Genomic DNA, 21,190 nt, shown 5'->3' on the forward strand with positions numbered 1-21,190 from the left:
CAGAGCAAGTTTGCGAAATGGATAATTGAAGGACAGCGGAAGTTCACTAAATGAATTATTGAATTATATAGACAAGATCTAGGAAATGGATAATTGAATTAATAAAAAAATAGAATAGTCAAAATTTATCAAATTTAAAGAAAAGGCATAATTGATTACGAAATGGAAATCAACTTAAACGATCGTAACCTTTTGTTCACTTGTACGATCTCAAGCTTGTGATAATTTATATTATCGTTTCTATAATCAAAGCATCAAAATGGAAATCAAAGAAATGTAAATTAGGTGAGAAGAGAGAATGGAATAAACTTCCTAGTTTTAGAAAGGAAAGATAGATTACGAATTGCAAATGAAACACGTACCAGGTATGTGGGCAGAGGATTTTAGTTGTTAAATCTTATCTATTCATTCACAGTAAAATTAAGGACGGAAAGTAATATATATATATATATATATATATATATATATATATATATATATATATATATATATACCTTTTTCTAATGATAATAAATTTATGCGTGTTTATTTTGAGAAAAAATGTGTTTAAAATATTTGTTTTTTCATTTTTAAAATTAAAAGAAGAAGAAATGATACATTTAACTGAGAAAGGCCAAAATCCTGATGGTTAGTTAGCAACACATCAATGTTTGATTGAAGTTGAAGTAAAATGTATGGTTTTAGGGTGGTTGCTTAAGATGGAGAGGGTCCTTCTCACTCAATAACAAAAGCCCACCGACGCAGAAGCTGGCATCACTCACATGTTGACTCCCTCCTTTTACCATTATACCCTCACTACCACCGACACAATCTTCTCTTTGGCACGGACATCCTCGTCATTTCTCAAACAAAAAAGACAAAAGTCATAAACCACCGGTACCTACCCCCCAATCCACTGCCAAAGATATTCTCCCGCGAGAACATCCTTCGCCGTCGCCACCATTTTTGTCACCCTCCATCATACCGGGTCGGTTCGGGTATTGACGAGACAACTCCACACACAGAGAGAGTTGTTGGAGTTGTTCTGTCTGAAACCGAACCACATTCCAAAGATAGCCGTTGTCATTGTCAGAAGGAGAAGCCATTGCGTTTTAGAAAGCGATACCGTGAGCGACAACAATGCATTGCGTTAGGGTTTGATTATATTACGCAGATCGAGGCTCCCGCTGTGAAGCGCATTTTGCAATTTCAACAAATAAATAAATAAAAATGGGAGAAAAATCGAGGTCCAAAGGAGGGTGCTGCGGTTGGTTTATCGCGTTTATCATTCTGGCTCTCGTCGTCGGTGCCATTGTTTTTACCGTTAAGAAGAAATTTAGTCACTCCGGTTCCGATAAGCCTGCTCCGGTTCCCGGTCCCCCTGGCGCCGTTGACCAAAAATATTCCACTGCACTCAAAACTGCGATGCAATTCTTCGATATTCAGAAATGTATTCATTCTTTTACTTCAATATTTCACAATGTGGCTCTTTAATTATTTATTATTTTATTTCCCCTGACACATGGTATGCTAATGCCTATAATGATTCATTGAATGGCCTATTTAACAATGTCATGTGATTCAGCTGGGAAGTTAGTTGACAACAAAATATCTTGGAGAGGGAATTCGGCTCTTAAGGATGGGAGCCAAGCGAAGTTGGATCTAACAAAAGGGATGTACGATGCTGGGGATAACATGAAGTTTGGTTTTCCCATGGCTTTTACGGCGACGGTGCTGTCGTGGTCCATTCTGGAATATGGAGATCAGATGGATCACGTTGGCCAGTTAGACGCTGCGCAAGATTCGCTCAAGTGGATCACTGATTATCTCATCAATGCTCACCCTTCTGAGAATGTTCTCTATATTCAGGTTACTGTGTTTTGCAACTTTCGTTTCTTTGCAAGTTAGCTACTGTGAATGCATAAGTTTATTATCTTTTGTCTTCTTATAAGGACACGGACACTCTGATTTGTTGGAATGTTCTGTATAGTTAAACTATAAGATTTTGACTTTAATCCATCGATCGTGCTAGAGATTTTACACAATCAGCGAATTATATGATGCCACCTGTTTGAAAAACAATTAAATGCTTTAGCAAGCAGTGTAATATATTTATTAGTTACGACAATTATGCAGCATATTGTTGTTTCCTTACAGTGAAAATCTGTTACATTGACAGTTAATCAAATTTAAGATCAGATCTATGTTGTTGTTCTTCCTATTTGTAAGGTTATTGGTATGATTTTGGTGTTAATCCCATGCCAGGCCATGAAGTTAGATAAGGGATTTTGTTCAGGGCAGGCTATTGATTTGAGATTTTCTAGACTTCATTTTTTTATTCTTTGTTGTATGTGTATATGATGATTGAATAAGTCTGATTACTCTTTTTCCTTTTTATGTTCAGCCACTTCAGCCTTTTTCTTTTGGTGTATTAGGACTATCGAGCCTTCAAGTTTAACAACCTTTTTTTAGTTAAACCTTTTCTAACTTGTTCCATGTATTCAAATCATTGTGGCAGGTGGGTGATCCTGTTGCAGATCACAAGTGTTGGGAAAAACCAGAAGCCATTACTGAGGAACGACCACTCATACAAGTGAATGCATCTTGTCCTGGATCAGACGTTGCAGCTGAAACTGCAGCAGCCATGGCCTCAGCATCTTTGGTCTTTAAAAAGACTGATCCTACATATTCAAGCACTCTACTCAAGCATGCAAAACAGTTGTTTACTTTTGCTGACAAGAATAGAGGTTCCTATAGTGAGAATATACCCGAAGTCCAGACATATTATAACTCAACTGGATATGGTGATGAGCTTTTATGGGCAGCTAGTTGGCTCTATCATGCTACGGGTGATGATTCTTACCTTCAGTTTGTGACTGGCCAAGATGGAGAAGACTATGCTCAATGGGGAAGCCCAACCTGGTTCAGTTGGGATAACAAGCTTGCTGGAACTCAGGTATTAAGAAAGGATAATGGTAGATGGTACAAATTTGTTTGCACAAAAACTGAATAACACACTTCTCAAGAGATTTCCATCAAGCCCCCTCTGTTTTGTTTTGTTTTTACTTTGATATTCAACCAATACTGTTTGAACATGTCAAATTTCACACAAAGAGTGTTCATACAGCACAGTAGAACGCATTAGAAAAAGCTCAATCTTTTTTCCCGTTTCCAATTTGAGATTTTATTAACTTGGGACAATCATTAGTGTTATGAGTGTTGCTATAGAGAATGGCTTTTTAAATTTTATCGCAACCTACTTACCTACACATCACATGGATAAGACAAAATGACCTATTGGCTTAAATTTCTGCCCTATGAACAGAGTTGAGCCCATATTGAGAGTCTTGTGGCATTCTCGTGTTCAGGATCATGCTTCTAGTTATTCTAGTTATATTACAATACAAAGCTGACTTTTGCTATTCACACATATTTCCTTTAATAATTCTTCCTTCTTGGTGCAGGTTTTGTTATCTAGATTAAGCTTTTTTAAGGCAAAGGACATTTCGAATTCATATAGCTCTGGGCTCCATAGTTACAGGAAAACTGCTGAGGCTGTAATGTGTGGTCTTCTTCCGGATTCTCCAACAGCCACAAAAAGCAGAACAGATGGTAATATTCTCCTTGAATGCTATATGATAGGATACTCACTTATATTCTTATTTTTCTTTTCTCCCTGCCACATACCATTTTTCACATCTTTACATCTTGTTAGTAAATGCCAAGTGCCCAGTGCACGAGTCTTATACATAAGGGGGTCTAAAATGGATCAAATGTTTGCAACCTTACCCCTCATGAGCAGCCAGCTGTCTGCATTATTAGAACCCATTATGGTTATGAGGGTGCAGCAGTACAGTACTGCTTCCCCAAGTCTCAAGTCTAAACTGCTAGGGAATTTGAGTGTTTCTAATTAATTAAATTGAGTTGTAGACGGATATCAAATAATTGACATGCAGATTTTATTTTTTTGGTTGCCTGTGATGTTGGACTCAAGAAATAAACACACCGAATTCTGAATAAAGATAGAAATAATTTGTTTTTTAGACCAGATTTTAGTACAGAGATGGGGATTCCCCCTAACACGGGTTTCTTCCTTAAAAGGGGTTTCCTTCTTAAAAACACATGAAATAACAATTTGACTCCTTAATTCCCTTTTGCAAGTCTACAACACAACTTTTATATCACTATAACTGTTGCACCATAATCTATAATTGCCTGATCCAAAATTATTATAAAAATAACTGCCTAATAACTTCGCAATACAGAATTGCAACTGCTCAAGTTAGATTTTGATCTATCAATGACTCCTGCTACAGTAACAGCCTTGTCTTCAAGGCTGAAATAAGGAAACTGTTCTTTGCAGATTAACATTTGAATTTGGTTTCATCAATTCAACCTCTTTCAATTCTCCTTGTTCTCGCACATCATCATCTTCCCCCAAATAAGCACTCTTAACTGCCTTTTAAGACAACAATGAAGTGAGGCAAATGGTTGGCAACATGGAAAATAACCTTTTTCCCTCCTTTTAACATACCCTTGATAAGGTAAATGCCTAGTGCCAGTTTTTAACAACGAATTTCAAAATTACTACAAGCAAAACTTGCACCTGTTCCCAAAGTATTTCCACCTGCTCTCACACTAAGAGAAGAAACAGAATGTTGAACAGCCAAGCGATTAGACCTAGTGTTCTTATGTGCAAAATTGCCTCGTGTTGATCTGTAACTTCTCCATTCGAGGCAAACCACACCAGACAGGAGGTTGAGAATTTCAATTTTTTTTCCTAAACTCAACATCATAATGTCACTAGATTTTCCTTGACATCATAAATTTTGTTTGATGGATGGTTGCTAATTGTTCACAAGGATTTTCAGTTCCACTTTCTAGAAAACCTTTTCAATAATTCTACTTCTAAAACCTCCCATGTCATCTTTGCTAGTCTCTTCCTCAAATATCTAAATTAGTGTGTATTAGTTGTGATTGTATGAATACAAGGTTTTGATGATGCCAAAATAGAATCAAATAACAAGGTTGTTTCAACAAACATTCAAAGGGTTTAAAAAGGGTTTTAAATTTGAATTTTGAATCATGTAATCTATTACCAGATGTTTGTAATCGATTACCAGCAACGACACTTCAGAAAATACTTTGAAAAGACATGACCTTTCAAAATATAACTGTGTAATCGATTTACTAGTGAAGAATTTCAGAAAATCTTTTTGAGAAGGCACGAAGGGTCTATATATATGTGTGTCTGATTTCGAAAAGCAAGAGAGAGATATTATAAGAGAACTTAATTGTCAAATGCTCTCTCAACAACTCTTTGGTAAACACTTGCAAATCTATTGAGAATTCATCTAGGAACTTCAAATTGTATTATTATCTCTAAAAGAGAGAAATTATTTTAGGAACTTCAATTTGTATCATCCACTCTAAAGGAAAGAAATCTTTCTATTCATCTCAAAAGGTCAGTTGTAATCAAAAGACTGATTGTCTCTTGGAGAATCTTGAACACAAGGGTGAGGGATCCCAAGATGTGTTCAAAATCTGCAAAGGAATTGTATTATTATCTCTAAAAAACTTCGTACCCCATTGCCCAGAGGCTCTTCGCTATGCGAAGGTATGGGGGAGGGATATTGTACGCAGCCTTACCCTTGCATATGCAAAGAGGCTGTTTCCGGATTCGAACCCATGACCAACAAGTCACCAAGGCACAACTTTACCGCTGCACCAGGGCTCGCCCTCTATTATTATCTCTAAAAGAGAGAAATTATTTTAGGAACTTCAATTTGTATCATCCACTCTATAAAGGAAAGAAATCTTTCTATTCATCTCAAAAGATCAGTTGTAATCAAAAGACTGATTGTCTCTTGGATTGTGAAAATTGTAATCAAGAGACGGATTGTCTCTTGGAGAATCTTGAACACAAGGGTGAGGGATCCCAAGATGTGTTCAAAATCTGCAAAGGATTTACAGAGATAATGAAAAATCTCAAGTGGGTTACTTGAGGACTGGACGTAAGTACAGGAAGTGACCGAATCAGTATAAATCGAATTTGTATTTCTCTCTTTCCTTATCTCATTTATGTTATTGCAATCAATTTTGTCTTACATGTTTAAAGAACATTATTAAATTGATTGTTGCTTCTTCTGCATTCTGAGTCTATCATTTAAAAGGGGGTTAAAAGTTTGTTAGTGAAAAATTTTGAAACTTAATTCATCCTTTCTTTTAAGTTATTGAGGCCACTTGTCTAATATTAGTCTTTGGTTTAGTCTTTTGAATTTCAAAACTCTTTTCAGCATTGGCCAGCCATCCAGTTGAATCTTGCCTATCAAAACTGGGCAATTCCACTTTATGCACCGCCTTTATAATTAAACTCATCTGAATCCCCACCGTCAAGGCTGGATGAATGAGTGCTGAAATGCCCTTGATTATGTGGTTGACTAGTTCTAACCAGGTCAGAACTTCCTGCAGGGTATTCTACATTAATTGGGTCTTTTTGCTTAACCAAACCCTTCAACAATGGTAGAATGGTATACAAACTGTCAAGCCTTTCTCTCATTTCTCCAAAATCTCTGCGAACATCTTGGATTGCATCTTCCATTTCTCGCATATATTCATTGTGGTGAGAAACTGAGAATGGGATCTTAGTATCTCTTCAGCACTCATCTCCTCCACATGCTTTTCTGATGCTTCCACTCTAAAGTCCATCCTCCTCAATGACATCCGACAGGAAGGTTGGACCAATTGTTGGACTCAAGAAATAAACATACTGATTTCTGACTAAAGATGGAAATAATCTGTTTTTTAGGCCAGATTTGAGTACAAACACAAGGTTTCTCCCTAACACATACAAGGTTTCCCTCTAATAAGGAGTTTCCTATTTCAAAACATAGTAAGTAACCTTAATTCCCTTTTACATGTCTGTAACAACTTTTATATAGTTATAATTGTCACACAAAAACCAATAACTCCCTAATATGAAATTAATACAAAAATAACTGCCTAGTAACTTCTTAGTACAGAATTGTAACTGCTTAAATCAGGTTTTGGCCTATCATACTCCTGGATGAAAATATTTTTTCAAATTTAAATGTTTGAAATTCATTTTAGAATTATATTTCTACTGATATATGTTCAATAATTAATTTTTTTATTTTTTTCTCTGATACAGATGGTCTTATATGGGTGAGCCAATGGAACTCTTTGCAACATCCTGTTGCATCCGCATTCTTAGCTGCTGTTTACAGTGACTATATGCTAACATCGCAGACACCAAAACTAAAATGTGGTTCAGATTCCTTTACCCCATCAGATCTTCGAGACTTTGCCAAATCTCAGGTATGCATCCATTATTATTTGCACACATTATCTGCTTGGAGTGATCCGTGTTTAAATTGAAAATCTATGTAATACTTTCAGGCTGATTACGTATTGGGCAAGAATCCTATGCATATGAGTTTTCTGGTGGGCTATGGAGATAAATACCCTCAATTTGTGCATCATAGGGGTGCTTCAATTCCTGCTGATGCAAAAACTGGCTGCAAGGATGGCTTCCAGTGGCTTGAGTCATCTGATCCTAATCCCAATGTAGCTACTGGAGCACTTGTTGGTGGACCCTTCTTAAATGAGACTTTCATTGATTCCAGGAACAATTCCATGCAAACAGAACCAAGCACGTACAACAGTGCTGTCATAGTCGGTCTCTTATCAAGTTTAGTTACCACGTCTTCTGCCGTTCAATCCTTTACCTAAGCTGTAGCTTCCTATCCGTCCTGAGTTGCACTTGTTGACGTAGATTTATGTTTTTTGTTGCTTTATTCACTTCCCAATCCTTACAAATGAAGTGTTGTCAAAAGCACGAAACATAATATTGTAACGATATGCATGATTGTATGAGTGTAAACCCTGAGGTTTGGATAGGTTTATCGTGAATATGTACGGGTGTAGTTTGCTTTGGCATTATTAGCTCAGCAGGTGTGGAGCTATTTTGTTGTAGTATGTAGAGCAAATCTTTAAAATTTATTATTATTATAACCACTGCTTTTATTATTATCATCATCATTAGACAGACTATGATCACATTATTGATCTTTGGTTTCATTCTGTTGTACGAGCATTTTGTTTGACACAACCAACCCTCGACATGTACATTTTGTTGGCATCTACGACTACCTAGTACTAACGCTGGCACATGATCACTTGCCTATATGCAGTGTTCCTTTCTTCTGCCAATATGACTTTACGAGGAAAGGATAACTTGCCTACTAGAGTTGGTTTAGTGGTGAGAGTTAGAGTAAATGCATGAGGACTTAAATTTAATTTTCATTACAGCCTTTGTAAAAAATAAATAAATAAATCAGACAAGTAAATATATTCAATAACAATATAGTAGAGTAACACCTATTGCATAAAAAATGAAGAATCTTGCGATAATGCTTTATTTGGTTTAAGAAGTGTATTGCTAACTCTTTTCGCATAGTCAACAATCAACAGTCAATCTTATGCAATGGGAAAAGGCTGTATTGCATGGTTTTTCAAACCAATTAAATGATGAATTAGACAATGGCGGAGGTTTAAAAAATCATAGATGGCTTAAGATGGAGTTGAAGCCGACGTTAACAGGGTGAACAAAAAGTCAGGAGGGACTTGAGGTTGATGGAAAGAAAAAAAATAAGCTAGTAGTGATTTGAATGCATAAAGGGAGAACCAGACGGGAATGTTTACTTTTGGGTTCAACAGGAATTGTTGTGGCAGAAAGTTTCATGTCGAGACCCCAAAATTTGGAATTTGACCAAAGAAGTCCAAGTTTAAGTTCGTGATGGTCGCCAAACATTCAAAACGCCAATGATTTTGTTTCCTTTCACATAATTCAGAGACTACGTACATACACACATGCTTTGTACTAACATATACCCGATCGTATTAATATTCCGAATGTCGACTCTGTTTGACGGTGAAACTTGTGTGAAACTAGCAAAAGGAACATGCGAAAACGGAAGCCAAAAACACATTAATAATTGAAAAGTAAGGAAAAAGCTAATTAATGATTCAATTGCAAACCCGCTTTGGTGGGACATCAATTAAATTCATTATGTCACTAGCTATACGCTCGCTATTAGCACAACTTAAACAACACTTAATTAATCAACGTTATAATTACTTTCTTTTGGTTTCCCTTTAATCTTTTTGACCAGCATATATATAAAATAAAAAGGAAAGAGGGAAAGATCAATGCACACAATTAAAGACTATGAAGACATGATTCCCACCGGCACTGGACATTTTATCGACCTGGCTTATGCTTATCCAATACTCAAAAAGAGCAAAAGAAGAAAAATGGGAAAATAAAAAGTAATAAAAAGCTAGACCAAGAGGGTTTTTTTTTTTAATTTCCTTTTCCATACACGTCCTAGTTCCGAATTCATACCGTTGCCATGCCCCCCTTTGTCGAATAAAGAAAGAATCACAACGTTACCAGTTCCCATTCATTCTAGTAGCGAAACACCATGTCCACGTGGGCATGCACTCGTTGTGGTTCCTTGCCGCCAAGAAATTATTGCTTATTCTCGTATCATTACAATCATGAATTTACTCGTATTACATAATTGAGTCTTATAAAAATTTTCATTTATAAACTAAAAAAGTTAATTGTATATCATGTGAAAATATAACCATATGATAATCTAAAATCATGTAATGTTTTTAATTTTTTTTCTATGGACTCTTGGTTCTTGTTCGGAAATATCAACATTATTTTTCTCTTTGTAAACTCAAAATAGATATTTAGTGAAAACAAGAAAAAACAAAAATAAAGAGTAGAAGAATGACACCAATAATTTTTAACGTAGAGAATCCTTTCAATGTCAAAGGTAAAAAATCATGGGATCAAGTTAATAAATATCTATACTATTAAAAGTAAAATTACAATGATTATCTCAATATAAGAGAATATTTCTCAACCTCACCTAACAAGGATGATTTATAATTTATCTCAACTCTCACCAAGTGTAATGAAAATTAAAACTTTTTTTCTCACTATCACTCTTGCTTTACTTCTCTTTGGATGAGATGAGATGGGATTCTCCAACTCTTTACAAACCTTTTTATTTACAGGAGAAGGGTGTGACTTCATTCAAGAATGAGTGATGGATGTTAATAAATGAGTTACATTCACAAAGTTTCTTGTAACTCTAATATTCAATTTCCTAAGTGGAATGTGTAAGTCTCAAGGTCAAAGAAACCAATTCTGAGCCTTTGAAAAGTGCTCCACAACTTTCTATGCATGCCTTGAAATGTATTTTTCAATTTCACATGTATTTAAATTTGCATGTTTACTTGAATGTGAATTAACCTTAACTATGGAGGAATTTCCAACAAATCTTCCCCTTCCAACATGATTGGAGTGCACCACTATACCAACACCTTGACAGTAGTCCTCAACCTTCTTGGTTGGTATTGTCTTGGTCATCATATCAAACCAATTAAAATCTGTATGAATTTTTTCTAACTTCATTTTCTTCTCATCCAACACCTCTCATATCCAATGATAATGGATGTCAATGTGTTTGGAGCGTGAATGGAACATGGGATTCTTGGCTAATGGATGACACTTTAATTATCACAGCTTACCACATAATAATCGTCTTGATCATGTCCCAACTCATTTAAGAATTTTTTCGTTCATAACATTTCTTTGAATGCTTCAGCTACAACAATGTATTCTGCTTTAGTGGTTGATAATACAACACACTTTTGAAGTTTTGATTGCCAAGACACAGCTCCCCCTGCAAAAGTAGTCAGATATCTGGATGTAGACTTTCTAGAATTCACATCTTCTGCCATATTTGCGTCTGTATATCCAAGGAGCATTAAATCTCCATTGCTAAAGCACAAACATCTTTTGGCGATTCCTCTAAGGTACCATAGTATTCACTTCACAACGTTCCAACATTCTTTTCTTGGATTTGATAGGAATCTGCTCACAACTCCTACAACATAGGCAATGTCTGGTCTTGTGTAGATCATTGCATACATAAGGTTACTCATAGCAGACGAATAAGGCACCTTGCTCATCTTTTTTTTTTCTTCTTTATTCTTTGGACATTGCATCTTGCTTAATTTGAAATGTCCATGAAGAGGAACATGCACTGGCTTGACATTATGCATGTTGAATCTTTCAAGAACCTTCTCAATGTAGTCCTCTTGAGATATCTAGAGCCTTCTTCTAGATCAATCTCTAGTGATCTTCATTCCAAGAATCTTCTTTATTGGATCCAGATCTCTCATGGCAAAAGATTTGCTTAATGCCTTTTTGAAAGCATCAATCTTCATTTGATTTTTGCCAACAATCAACATACAACAAGAGTATGATGGACTCACCATTCTTGTAGTTCTTCACAAACACACAATGGTCTGTGGAGGTCTTTCTAAAATTATGTTGAGCCATAAAGAGATCAAACTTCTTGTACCATTGTCTTGGAGCTTATTTTAAACCATAAAGACTTTTCTTTAGGCGGCACACTAAGTGTTTTTTTCCTGGTTCTACAAAACCTTTTGGTTACTTCATATAAATTTCTTCCTCTAAGTCTCCATGTAAGAATGTTGTTTTGATATCAAGCTACTCAACCTCCAAGTCTTGTTTTGCAGCTAGACCAAGAATTGTTCTAATGGATGTCATCTTCATTACCGGTGAGAAAACTTCTTCAAAATCTATGTCTTTCTTCTGGTTATATCCTTTCACCACAATGCGAGCTTTGTACCTTGGGTTTGGGTTGTTTTCTTCCTTCTTGAGTTTGAACACCCACTTGTTTCTTAATGCTTTCCTTCCTTTTGGTAACTCCATTAAATCATATGTTTGATTTTCAATCAGGAACTGCATTTCTTCTTTCATGGCTTGCATCCATTTCTCTTTATCATCTATCTCAATGGCTTCTTGGAAACTTTAAGGTTCCCTATCATTAGTGAGATTGGCACATTCATTAGAGAAATACCTCTTTGATGGCTATCTGACTCTTTTTGATCTCCTCAGTTGGGATTCATCTTTTGTCTGAATAGTCTCCATTGTTGATTCTTCCATCTTCTGAGTTGGATGCTCCATTTGACTCTGTTTCATCTAGTCAAGTTGTTCTATCTGAGGAGGTTGCTCTATCTGATTGGTTTCTATCATCTGAGTGGGTTCTACCTCTTTTAGAAGAGTCTCTTCCCTTGAGTTTCTCATTATAGGCTTTGACTTCTCAAATAGTTGGATATCATGTATTGTATGATCTTCGAAGAACACCACATCTCTACTTCGAACAATCTTCTTGTTTATAGGATCCCATAGTTTGAATCCAAGTTCATCTCTTGGTGAACCAAGGTATATGCATTCCTTCACCTTAGCATCAAGCTTTGCTCTTTCATCTTTTGGAATATGGACAAAAGCCTTGCACTTGAAGACTCTCAAGTGACCATAGGAGGCTTTCTTTCTAGACCAAACTTCTTCTGGTATCTCTCCATTTAAAGGTCTTGAAGGAGACAAATTGATCAAATCAACTACAGTCTTTACTGCTTCACCTCAAAATGTCTTGGGGAGTTTTGAATGTGAAAGCATACATTTGACTTTCTCTTCAATTGTTTTATTCATCCTTTAAGCTAATCCATTCAACTGAGGAGTTTTGGGAGGTACCTTCTTATGTCGTATCCCATGAGCCTTGCAGTATGCCTCGAATGGACCTTTGTATTCTCCACCATTGTCTAATCTCAAGCATTTCAGCTTTCTTCCAGTCTCTCGTTCTACTGAGGCATGGAACTCCTTGAAAGTTTGAAGAACTGGATCTTTCATCTTCAGCGGATACACCCACACCTTTCTGAAGTGATCATTAATGAAGGTAACAAAGTATCGGGCATCACCTAAGGACTTTTCAAACATTGAGCAAACATCTGAATGAACAAGATCCAAGATTTGTTTCCTTAAAATAGGCACTTAGCGAAAACAGGAAAAAACAAGAATAAAGAATAAAAGAATGACACAAAGAATTTTTAACGTGAAAAATCCTTTCAATGTGAAAGGTAAAAATCAGAAGACCAAGTCGATAGATATCTCTACTATTAAAAGTAGGATTACAATGACTCTTTCAATACAAGAGAATATCTTTACACATCGCCCAATAAGGATGATTTATAATTTCTCTCAACTATCATCAAGTACTGTGAAAACTAGAATCATCTTTCTCACTATCACTCTTGCTTTGTTTCTCTTTGGATGTGATGAGATGAGATATTCAAACTCTTCATAAGCATTCTTATTTATAAGAGAGGGGTGTGACTTCCTTCAAGAGTGAGTGATGGATGTCAATAAATGAGTTACATTTACAAAACTTCTTGTAACCCTAATATTTAATTTCTTAAGTGGAGTGTTTAAGTCTCAAAATTAAAAAAAATCAATTTCAAGCCCTTAAAAAATACTCCATAATTTCGTATGCATATCTTATTCTTTTTCAATTTCCCATATATTTAAATTTATATATTTACTTAAATATGAATCCATCTTAGTTATGGAAGAATTTGGAAGACTTCTTTATCTTGTAAGTCAATAGCTTATAGCTAGGTCTATTGAAGACTCACCAGCCAACCTACTAAGCTGTGGCCAATGGGGACACTGGCACTCCCTCACCTCTTTATTTATCCTTCCCTTTTGTTTTTGTTTTGTACACGAGGCATCGTGTATGTTGTCCACTGGGTACGGTCAAGGACAGGTGTCCTTTCAGCCCTTCAATTATTCAAGATCAACCAAATAACTTCGACCATGCTGCTAAATTGCTGCTCCAATTATGTTGCCTAAGTCTCCAAATGTCCTACGATACAAATAATGATGCAAACTATAGACCGTGAATTACTCATGGTTTTAATTTTTTGACTGCAGAGGATCGTCTGTATACTTTTGTGTGTAGAGTTTGATTTTTCTTTTCAAAACTATCTATAGTTTGATTTTGACGGCATCCGATGCATTTGAAAACAAATTCAAACTAAAATGGACACGAGGTACCGATTTTCAAATAGGACTACTTTTTTTCCCCCAAAACATTTAAGAATTGATAATTTGGTAAAACAAGAGAAGATGATTTTTGGGCGACTATATGTCTATTTTTTTTTTCAAAATTTAGTGACATTTAAAATTTATTTTACCTTTCTTTAAAGATATATTATGTGAATCTTAAGTTCTCCTTTAGTGTGTGTTGTCAATTAAATTATGTTTATTGGACATTTAAACAATATGATATATTCATAATATTTTAACTTCTTTTATCAATATAGCTATATGTTTAATATACATATACTTACAACACATGCATAATAAGCACAAACTTTATATACTTACTATCATTGATGTATATGATGTTTTTGTAATAATACATAATTAAATCATTTTTTTAATTAAATTAGTAATCAAACTGTTAATAAAGATTTTTGGGGGAGGGCGGACCCACCCTTACTCCCCTTGAATCTGCCGTTGCCTATTTCCCATTTCCTTCGATCATAACTAATAGGATCCCCTCTAGAAAGAAAAGAAAAAAATTTTGCCCCAACGTAATAGTTGTTCTATCATGTAAAGAGGAGGGCAAACAAAAATTTCATATACATTCTTGAAACTATTAGAATGGAGCAATACATGGTAACTGTGGTTGGGTTATGCTGATTTATCCATTAAATGTGGTCAAATTGTGTGGGTTCCACCGATCGGGGACCATAAGATTGGTTAGAATAAGACTCAGAAAGTGTCTTTTTTTTCTTCTTTTTCTTTCCTCATCGAGTAGTTAGCAAAGAAAAAAGGAAAAGAATAGGGTCCCGTCCCCGAACCCACATATGAAAAATAACCGGGACGATAACAGTCATTATAGATAGATAGATGCCGATGGAACCTCATCATGTGATTCATGTCAACATTCCAACCAATTTTATTTAGTTCTATTTCTGTCAAATTTCAACGTGTCATCATTGTTGTCCATCCACATCAATTCTTTCCATTAAGAGCTGTATTCAACAACTGATTATTTTTTATTTGAAACTTATAGCATTACAAATCACCGACACGACAGAAAATTAATGCATAGTATATTACTATAATTAAATATGTCTTCGATCTATCATCCAGGTCAAATTCTAATGCACAATTAGTTCGTAACTCTAAGAAATAATTAAAATACATATAGTCTCAGCCATGAAAGCCAATCAACAAAGAAATTACATAGATCCACAGCTAAACTAAAAACGACTGTGGTCGCCCTATTCTGTGGAGCTTACAACTACATCATGGGTTGAGTTGTTTTTGGTTGAGGTTATATTATACACTAAATCTAGGGTCCTTGAAGGTGCATTAGTGAGCTTGAAGAAGATTAATATTATTTGGTTAGTCAACGGGAAATATCTGACTTTGCAGTGTTAACTAACTGTTGCTCCATCTCCCAACTTAGTTTGGGGGCAACACCACAGTGCTCGGGGACATATTCCTGTTCAAAGTGGAAAATCAACGGTTCAGATAATTGGACCCACCACGTTGTCCCACGTGTGCACATATAATAGGGTGTATAAGTGAATGGAATGTACCTTAAGATGATTATTATAAAAATTATTACTATTATAAGAATTATGTACCTCAAGTTTGCACATGAGATCTTGGGCAGTGTGGGCAGAAACAATAATGTGACGGGCAGCTGGTGTTACGAAACCTTCGTCCACAGCTTTGTCCATGAATGCCAGCAGCGAGTTGTAGTACCCATCCACGTTCAACAACCCCACCTGCAACCAATTCTGTCCCATCACTTCTTCTTTTTTCCATTATAGGACTATATATTATCGTGTGCCTTCAAAATATTATGAATTTTTCACTTTAACTCTTTAACCAATATTGTTTGATCATTGGTCAGCATTCAACTTCTAAAAATAATCATTAATCAACTTCTCTCTTTTGAACCCTAAACACCCTGATTATGTCTTTTTCTTTGACTTCCTCAAACAAAAAAAATTTGCTAATAATGTCTATTTATCAGTAATTAAAAAAGCGAATAATTTCTTTTAAAAATTCAGTTGATTAAAAAGAAAAGGAGTTTTTTGGTTTTCGAAATCTTACCGGTTTATCATGGATACCTAGTTGAGCCCAGGTGATAATTTCCAGTAGTTCTTCAAGGGTGCCATATCCACCTATTGGAATATAAATTAGCAACGAGTTATTATTACTGCCATGACATTACAATAGTGGCACAGTAAAAAAAAAACAATTCTTAAAATAAGAATTTCATGGGAGTCACCGCCAGAAGAATCACATACGGTTGACAGTTACAGATACAGTTATCTAGGGAAACGCTTTTGGTTTCGCAAAGAATGTCAACAAAGGATGAAATTGAAGATGGGCGTAGTTAGATACGCAGACTTTTCTCTTTTTCTTTTTTCACAAGCACATATGCCAAAAAAAAAAAAAACTGTTTGAAAAGTTTTCATTCTATAATTGATGTAGTATTTGTTAAATTATTGGTATACAAAATTTACATAGAAATAAAAATAATTGAAAGGGGGTGAAAGAGATAATTAGAGAGGCGACGTCAGTTAAGAATGTTACTGTTTGGAAAACAATAATAATATCTCGTTATCCACATACAAACGCATACAAATACAAGTTGGAGAAGAGAGAATTTATTAAAAAAAAAAAAAGAAGAGAGAAAGAGGAGAATATGATATGATATTAACCTGGCAGTGCAATAAATGCATCGGCTTGTCGGGCCATTTCGGCTTTGCGTTGGTGCATGCCCGATACAGCTCTCACTTCTCCAACACTCTCTCCAGTTATCTAAACACATCAATTAATTAACTATTGTCAATTCCACTGGTGCTTTTAATTAATTCAACTTAGGGTGTTGTCAATAAATGTTCTAATAACATTGTTTAAGGAATTAAAAAATATTTATTATAAAAATCATAAAAAATTATAAACAACACAATTTTACGTATCATTATTATAAAAAAAATAAAAAAACATTTAAGTATTGTACCTCTTTTGCATTAAGAGTCTTTGGAATCACCCTGTACCAGCAAGAAGATTCATGAGCATAAATACAGGAAGAAAGAGACAGAAGAAGGGAGCGGTGAGTTACCCTAACACGTGGCGTCCACCATCATACACAACTTGTGAGATTAGACCCATCAACCCTATGCTTCCCCCTCCATAAACCAAGTCAATGTTCCTCTCCACCTACATACATATATCATACATTATTTATTTTAAGAAAATGTTTTTCACTTAACAATGTCAAAATAAACTATAGCCTTCAATCAACCATTTGTTTTTGGTATCATGGCTTTAAATGGCTAGCTATCATAGTTGTGATTGCAATTTTGTCACGATCTTTAATATTACAAACAAATAAAGCTAATAAAATCATAATTATTGTTGCAATAAGTTAAAAAAAAACCTTTAAGGTGCAGCAATAATTATAGTTACAACCACAATTTAAAATTGTATTTAGTAGTACCAGTATTTGCCAACTGAGAATTAAAAATTAATTCTTTAAAATGTTAAAATCTATTCAAGAAACTGAGCTCTCTTAATGTAACCCTGATTTATATGTAGCCTAATAATATGAAGAGAGAGAGAAACGCCCAAGTGTTTGATACAAATATAAACATATATACTTGCCAGTTGTTTTCCGAGCTGAATAGCAGCGAGCTGATAGCTAGGGTTTTTGCCAGGGCTGCTACCACAGTAGACACAGATGCGTCTGAACCTAGACTTGATGGTGGGTTGTTGGTGTTGAGTTTCCATAAGAGCTAGAGAGTTGAGGAATTGAATTGAAGGAAGAGAGAGTAGCTATAGGCGAAGGTGTATGCTGTGTTGTGCAAAGGAAAGACGGAACTAGGAAATAAGGAGTCAGCAATCACTTTGAACCCAAAAGTGAGGGGGAATGAGAATTGGGGTGCATTGGTTCTCTTTATATACAGTGAGTGTGTCTCATAAATAAATATGAGAATGAGTGTACCATGCCACCCACACATGACATAATAATATTTCACATGTCATATCAATTTCCCCATCACATCTCACATCTCTCTTCTCTTCTCTCCTCTCGTCTCGTGACATATTCTTCCATGAATCTGCTTGACACTCCCATATCCTTCTCTAGTTCTCCGTATATTCCTCTTTCCACATGTATATATTTAGTGATTAGATTAGAGATGTGGTTTAAATTTATTCTAGAGTTATCAAATTGTATAATGAATGCGCGTAATAGATTTTTTTAATCTATTTTTTCAAAAAAATTGTAACAAATTTTAAAAAATAAAATTCCACGCTTTCATGATTAAAATATATACTAAATTATATAAATAACTGGCCTTTCGAGCTTAAAGGTACAATGTCAGTACGTGACATGTAGACTAACTAGCTTAATTAATTTTTTTTATGGATTAGAGATAATAATATTTTTTAACTTACTGGTGAGAGACTAATTATGTTATTGATACGTGCTATTGACTTCATGAAATTTTGCAAACAAAAAAAATAAAATATAAAATATCTCATTAAATAAATTTGTTCCACTACGTCAAACTTACGTTTAGTTATCTTCATCAAGGTTTTTCTTGTGTGTGTGGAAGCTAGCTTAATTTAGTTAATAACATATATACAAGAATTCATATTTTTTTATTTTTGAATTTTAGATCCTATTATTTATAAATTTATGTCCTTGTTGAGATAATACAAGTATGCTATCCACAGCTCACTTGGTATACCTGGTCTTAGCAGTTCATGTTATAATATCTCTTCTCAACAAAAATCATGGTGAGGCTGTAATCGTTTCCAACTTTTTTTTTTATGTTATAATGGTTTCAAACTTCATAAGTTCATAGCATGCACGGATACACTGTACCTAGAAAAAAACTTCATATTGCTATTGTAGTTTCTTTGCGTTTCTCATATATTCGTACTATATATTAAACCGCTATGCAGTTCAGTAGCCCAAAATAATTGTCCTTCTCCAGGATTTAAAAAAAAGAGTAACCGGGACATGATCTTAACCAGGCTAAATATTTTATCAAAAAAAAATATCACGGTTCAAGCTTAACACATAACTTAGATTTTTTTTATATTAAAAAAGATTATATATAAAATAATGGGAGAAATGAAAATTGAAAAAGAAATTACAATTAGTTTAATTTTAGAGACACAAGACGTACTATTAAATATGCGGGTAAATTTTTCTGTGTTTTTATTTGCTGGTGCAGCACATTGTCAATTGTTTCGACTTTCAAAACCTTCATCGTGTTAAAAAAATATATAAATATAAAAGTCCCAGTACTTGGGAGTTATATAGGCACACGTGAATATCACGTGAAATCTTCGATGTTTGTCTGTCCGGCCCGTGATTCGTGAATTACTTTTACTGGTTGAAAAAAAATGCAAAGGAAATCCGACGATATGCATGAATATATAATTTAACTCTTACAATGATTTTTTTAAAAATACAAATTTAATGTTTTCAATTAAAAAACTAACAGAGTAAATGCTATAATTTTTTGTATTGATTTACTGTAATTTTACTGTAACAACCAAAAAAATGTACTGCATTTGCAATTTACAATAATTTACAGTGATCTTTATTTGTATTTACAATAATTTATTGTTTAACCAAATAAATCGTTAAATTTTTTTATTAACATCTATAGTTTCATATTACTGTAAAAAAAAAAACTATAGTCTTATAGCTTTTCTAAACTATAAAATATTTTATTTCACTCGTACTAGTTTGTTTTCACACTTATTAACTTTTCTTCAAAATATTTTTTTCTTTTTTATTAATTAAATTAATAATTAGGGGAAACTATAAAATTTAATTAAATAAAAGTTAAAATAAATATATTATATTGATGGTAAACATCCTCCTAAATTCTTTATTGATGAGTGGATTTTTTTTTTTTATGGACCTACTGAAAAGATATCAGATAATTATAACTTTTTTTTTGTCGGAATGATAATAACAGCTGTAGCGGTTGTTACAGTAATACAGGACCAGGCTACTGGGCCTGCCCGATTTTCCTATCAATCACCATTACGATAATAACGCATAAAAGGACATTTCGTAAAAAAATAAAAATATTAAATCAAATTCACATTAAATAAACTCAAAATGGTCTAAAAGGTATATACTCTTTTCTATTTCATATTATTGATTATTTATTTGAGAGTTCTTATTTATCTCAAACCAATTATTTTAAAAAAATTAACAAATATTAATTATTTTTTAATAGCATCTTTATTTATGGCTATATCATATAAGTATTTAAATAATTTATAACTATATTATATTTAGTAAATATATTTAATCAGAGATAATTATTTTATTATCATAATTTATGTAATTAATATTTTTTAAAAAGGTGTTTATTACTATAAAAGATAAATAATGAGAGAAAGGACAAAGGAGTATATGGTTTTTAATGAAAGAGTTAGGACTGCATTTTTTTGTGTATGGGAAATTCGAAATCCTATACTATCTCTAAGAATTTTGAAAATATAGGTATGTTAAAACATTTTCAAAAATGAAAGAAGATTATGCTAATATAATTTTGATAATTATTATATTATTTTATAATTTTTAATTAAATAATATTTTTTTTAAAAATTATCGTTGGATTAAAATTCATTTTACGTATATATACAAAATTTTATGTTAATAAAAAAATATTTATTATTTTATTCATATAAATTAAAATTGATCTAATATAAATATTTTAAAATATATTAAAATATAAATAATTTGATTATTTTTTAATTATTGTTTAATTTTAATATAAATAATTTTAATAATAAATGAATATAATTTAATTATTAAATCAATAAAAACTATATTATATATCAAGTTATAAAAATAATATAATAATTATCAAATAAAATAAAATGTGACTTAATCTCTCTTCTTTAAATGATATTTTGTAATTTACATATCCAATCTCATTAATGATCAGCTTGTACTTAATTTTGTCAATCACGGAAACTAACGGTGGCAGTACTTTGAAGTTTCAAGAACGACTAAACAGTGGCATGTATCGTCTTTGTCAAGCACTCTCCTCAAATCAGATTCGTTGCTAATTCAACCTAATTATGTACCTGTCGTTTTCCAACTTGAGGATGAAAGAATGTTTTAGTAATATTCCATACCATTTTACATTTTTTTATTTTTTTCTAGCC

At 33.6% G+C, this 21,190-nt stretch overlaps 2 protein-coding genes across 3 annotated transcripts; one reads left to right on the forward strand and one right to left on the reverse strand.

Moving 5' to 3' along the window:
- Positions 1-604: 604 nt before the first annotated feature.
- On the forward strand, positions 605-8,031 carry LOC100820195 (endoglucanase 2). The gene is made up of 6 exons (XM_003523493.5): positions 605-1,429; positions 1,565-1,848; positions 2,498-2,935; positions 3,444-3,591; positions 7,151-7,317; positions 7,399-8,031. The coding sequence occupies exons 1-6, from the start codon at positions 1,210-1,212 to the stop codon at positions 7,729-7,731; spliced, it is 1,590 nt and encodes a 529-aa protein (XP_003523541.1). The 5' UTR covers positions 605-1,209; the 3' UTR covers positions 7,732-8,031.
- Positions 8,032-15,053: 7,022 nt separating this feature from the next.
- On the reverse strand, positions 15,054-18,121 carry LOC100782787 (probable cytokinin riboside 5'-monophosphate phosphoribohydrolase LOGL10). 2 transcript variants are annotated; one of them, XM_003523503.4, is made up of 7 exons: positions 17,645-18,121; positions 17,103-17,200; positions 17,001-17,031; positions 16,699-16,798; positions 16,085-16,155; positions 15,610-15,753; positions 15,054-15,464 (listed from the first exon to the last, which is right to left on the reverse strand). In XM_003523503.4, the coding sequence occupies exons 1-7, from the start codon at positions 17,768-17,770 to the stop codon at positions 15,369-15,371; spliced, it is 666 nt and encodes a 221-aa protein (XP_003523551.1). In that variant the 5' UTR covers positions 17,771-18,121; the 3' UTR covers positions 15,054-15,368. The 2 variants fall into 2 exon arrangements, with proteins under 2 accessions (XP_003523551.1, XP_014629913.1); XM_014774427.2 differs by having other exon boundaries at positions 15,610-15,765; positions 17,645-18,061.
- Between the last annotated feature and the right edge of the window lie 3,069 nt (positions 18,122-21,190).

This window comes from Glycine max, chromosome 4 (genome assembly GCF_000004515.6).
Source record: "Glycine max cultivar Williams 82 chromosome 4, Glycine_max_v4.0, whole genome shotgun sequence".
Taxonomy (NCBI): Eukaryota; Viridiplantae; Streptophyta; class Magnoliopsida; order Fabales; family Fabaceae; genus Glycine; species Glycine max.

Excerpts from the sequence above, each read along its gene's own strand:
- LOC100782787 (XM_014774427.2), bottom strand. The coding sequence starts at position 17,770 with ATGGAAACTCAACACCAACAACCCACCATCAAGTCTAGGTTCAGACGC. Across the intron at positions 15,766-16,084 it reads TAGGTATCCATGATAAACCG|AATTGGTTGCAGGTGGGGTT; the intron begins GTAAGATTTCGA and ends GTGATGGGACAG. Across the intron at positions 15,465-15,609 it reads ATCTCATGTGCAAACTTGAG|GAATATGTCCCCGAGCACTG; the intron begins GTACATAATTCT and ends CACTTTGAACAG.
- LOC100820195 (XM_003523493.5), top strand. The coding sequence starts at position 1,210 with ATGGGAGAAAAATCGAGGTCCAAAGGAGGGTGCTGCGGTTGGTTTATC. Across the intron at positions 1,430-1,564 it reads ATTCTTCGATATTCAGAAAT|CTGGGAAGTTAGTTGACAAC; the intron begins GTATTCATTCTT and ends CATGTGATTCAG. Across the intron at positions 3,592-7,150 it reads CACAAAAAGCAGAACAGATG|ATGGTCTTATATGGGTGAGC; the intron begins GTAATATTCTCC and ends TCTCTGATACAG.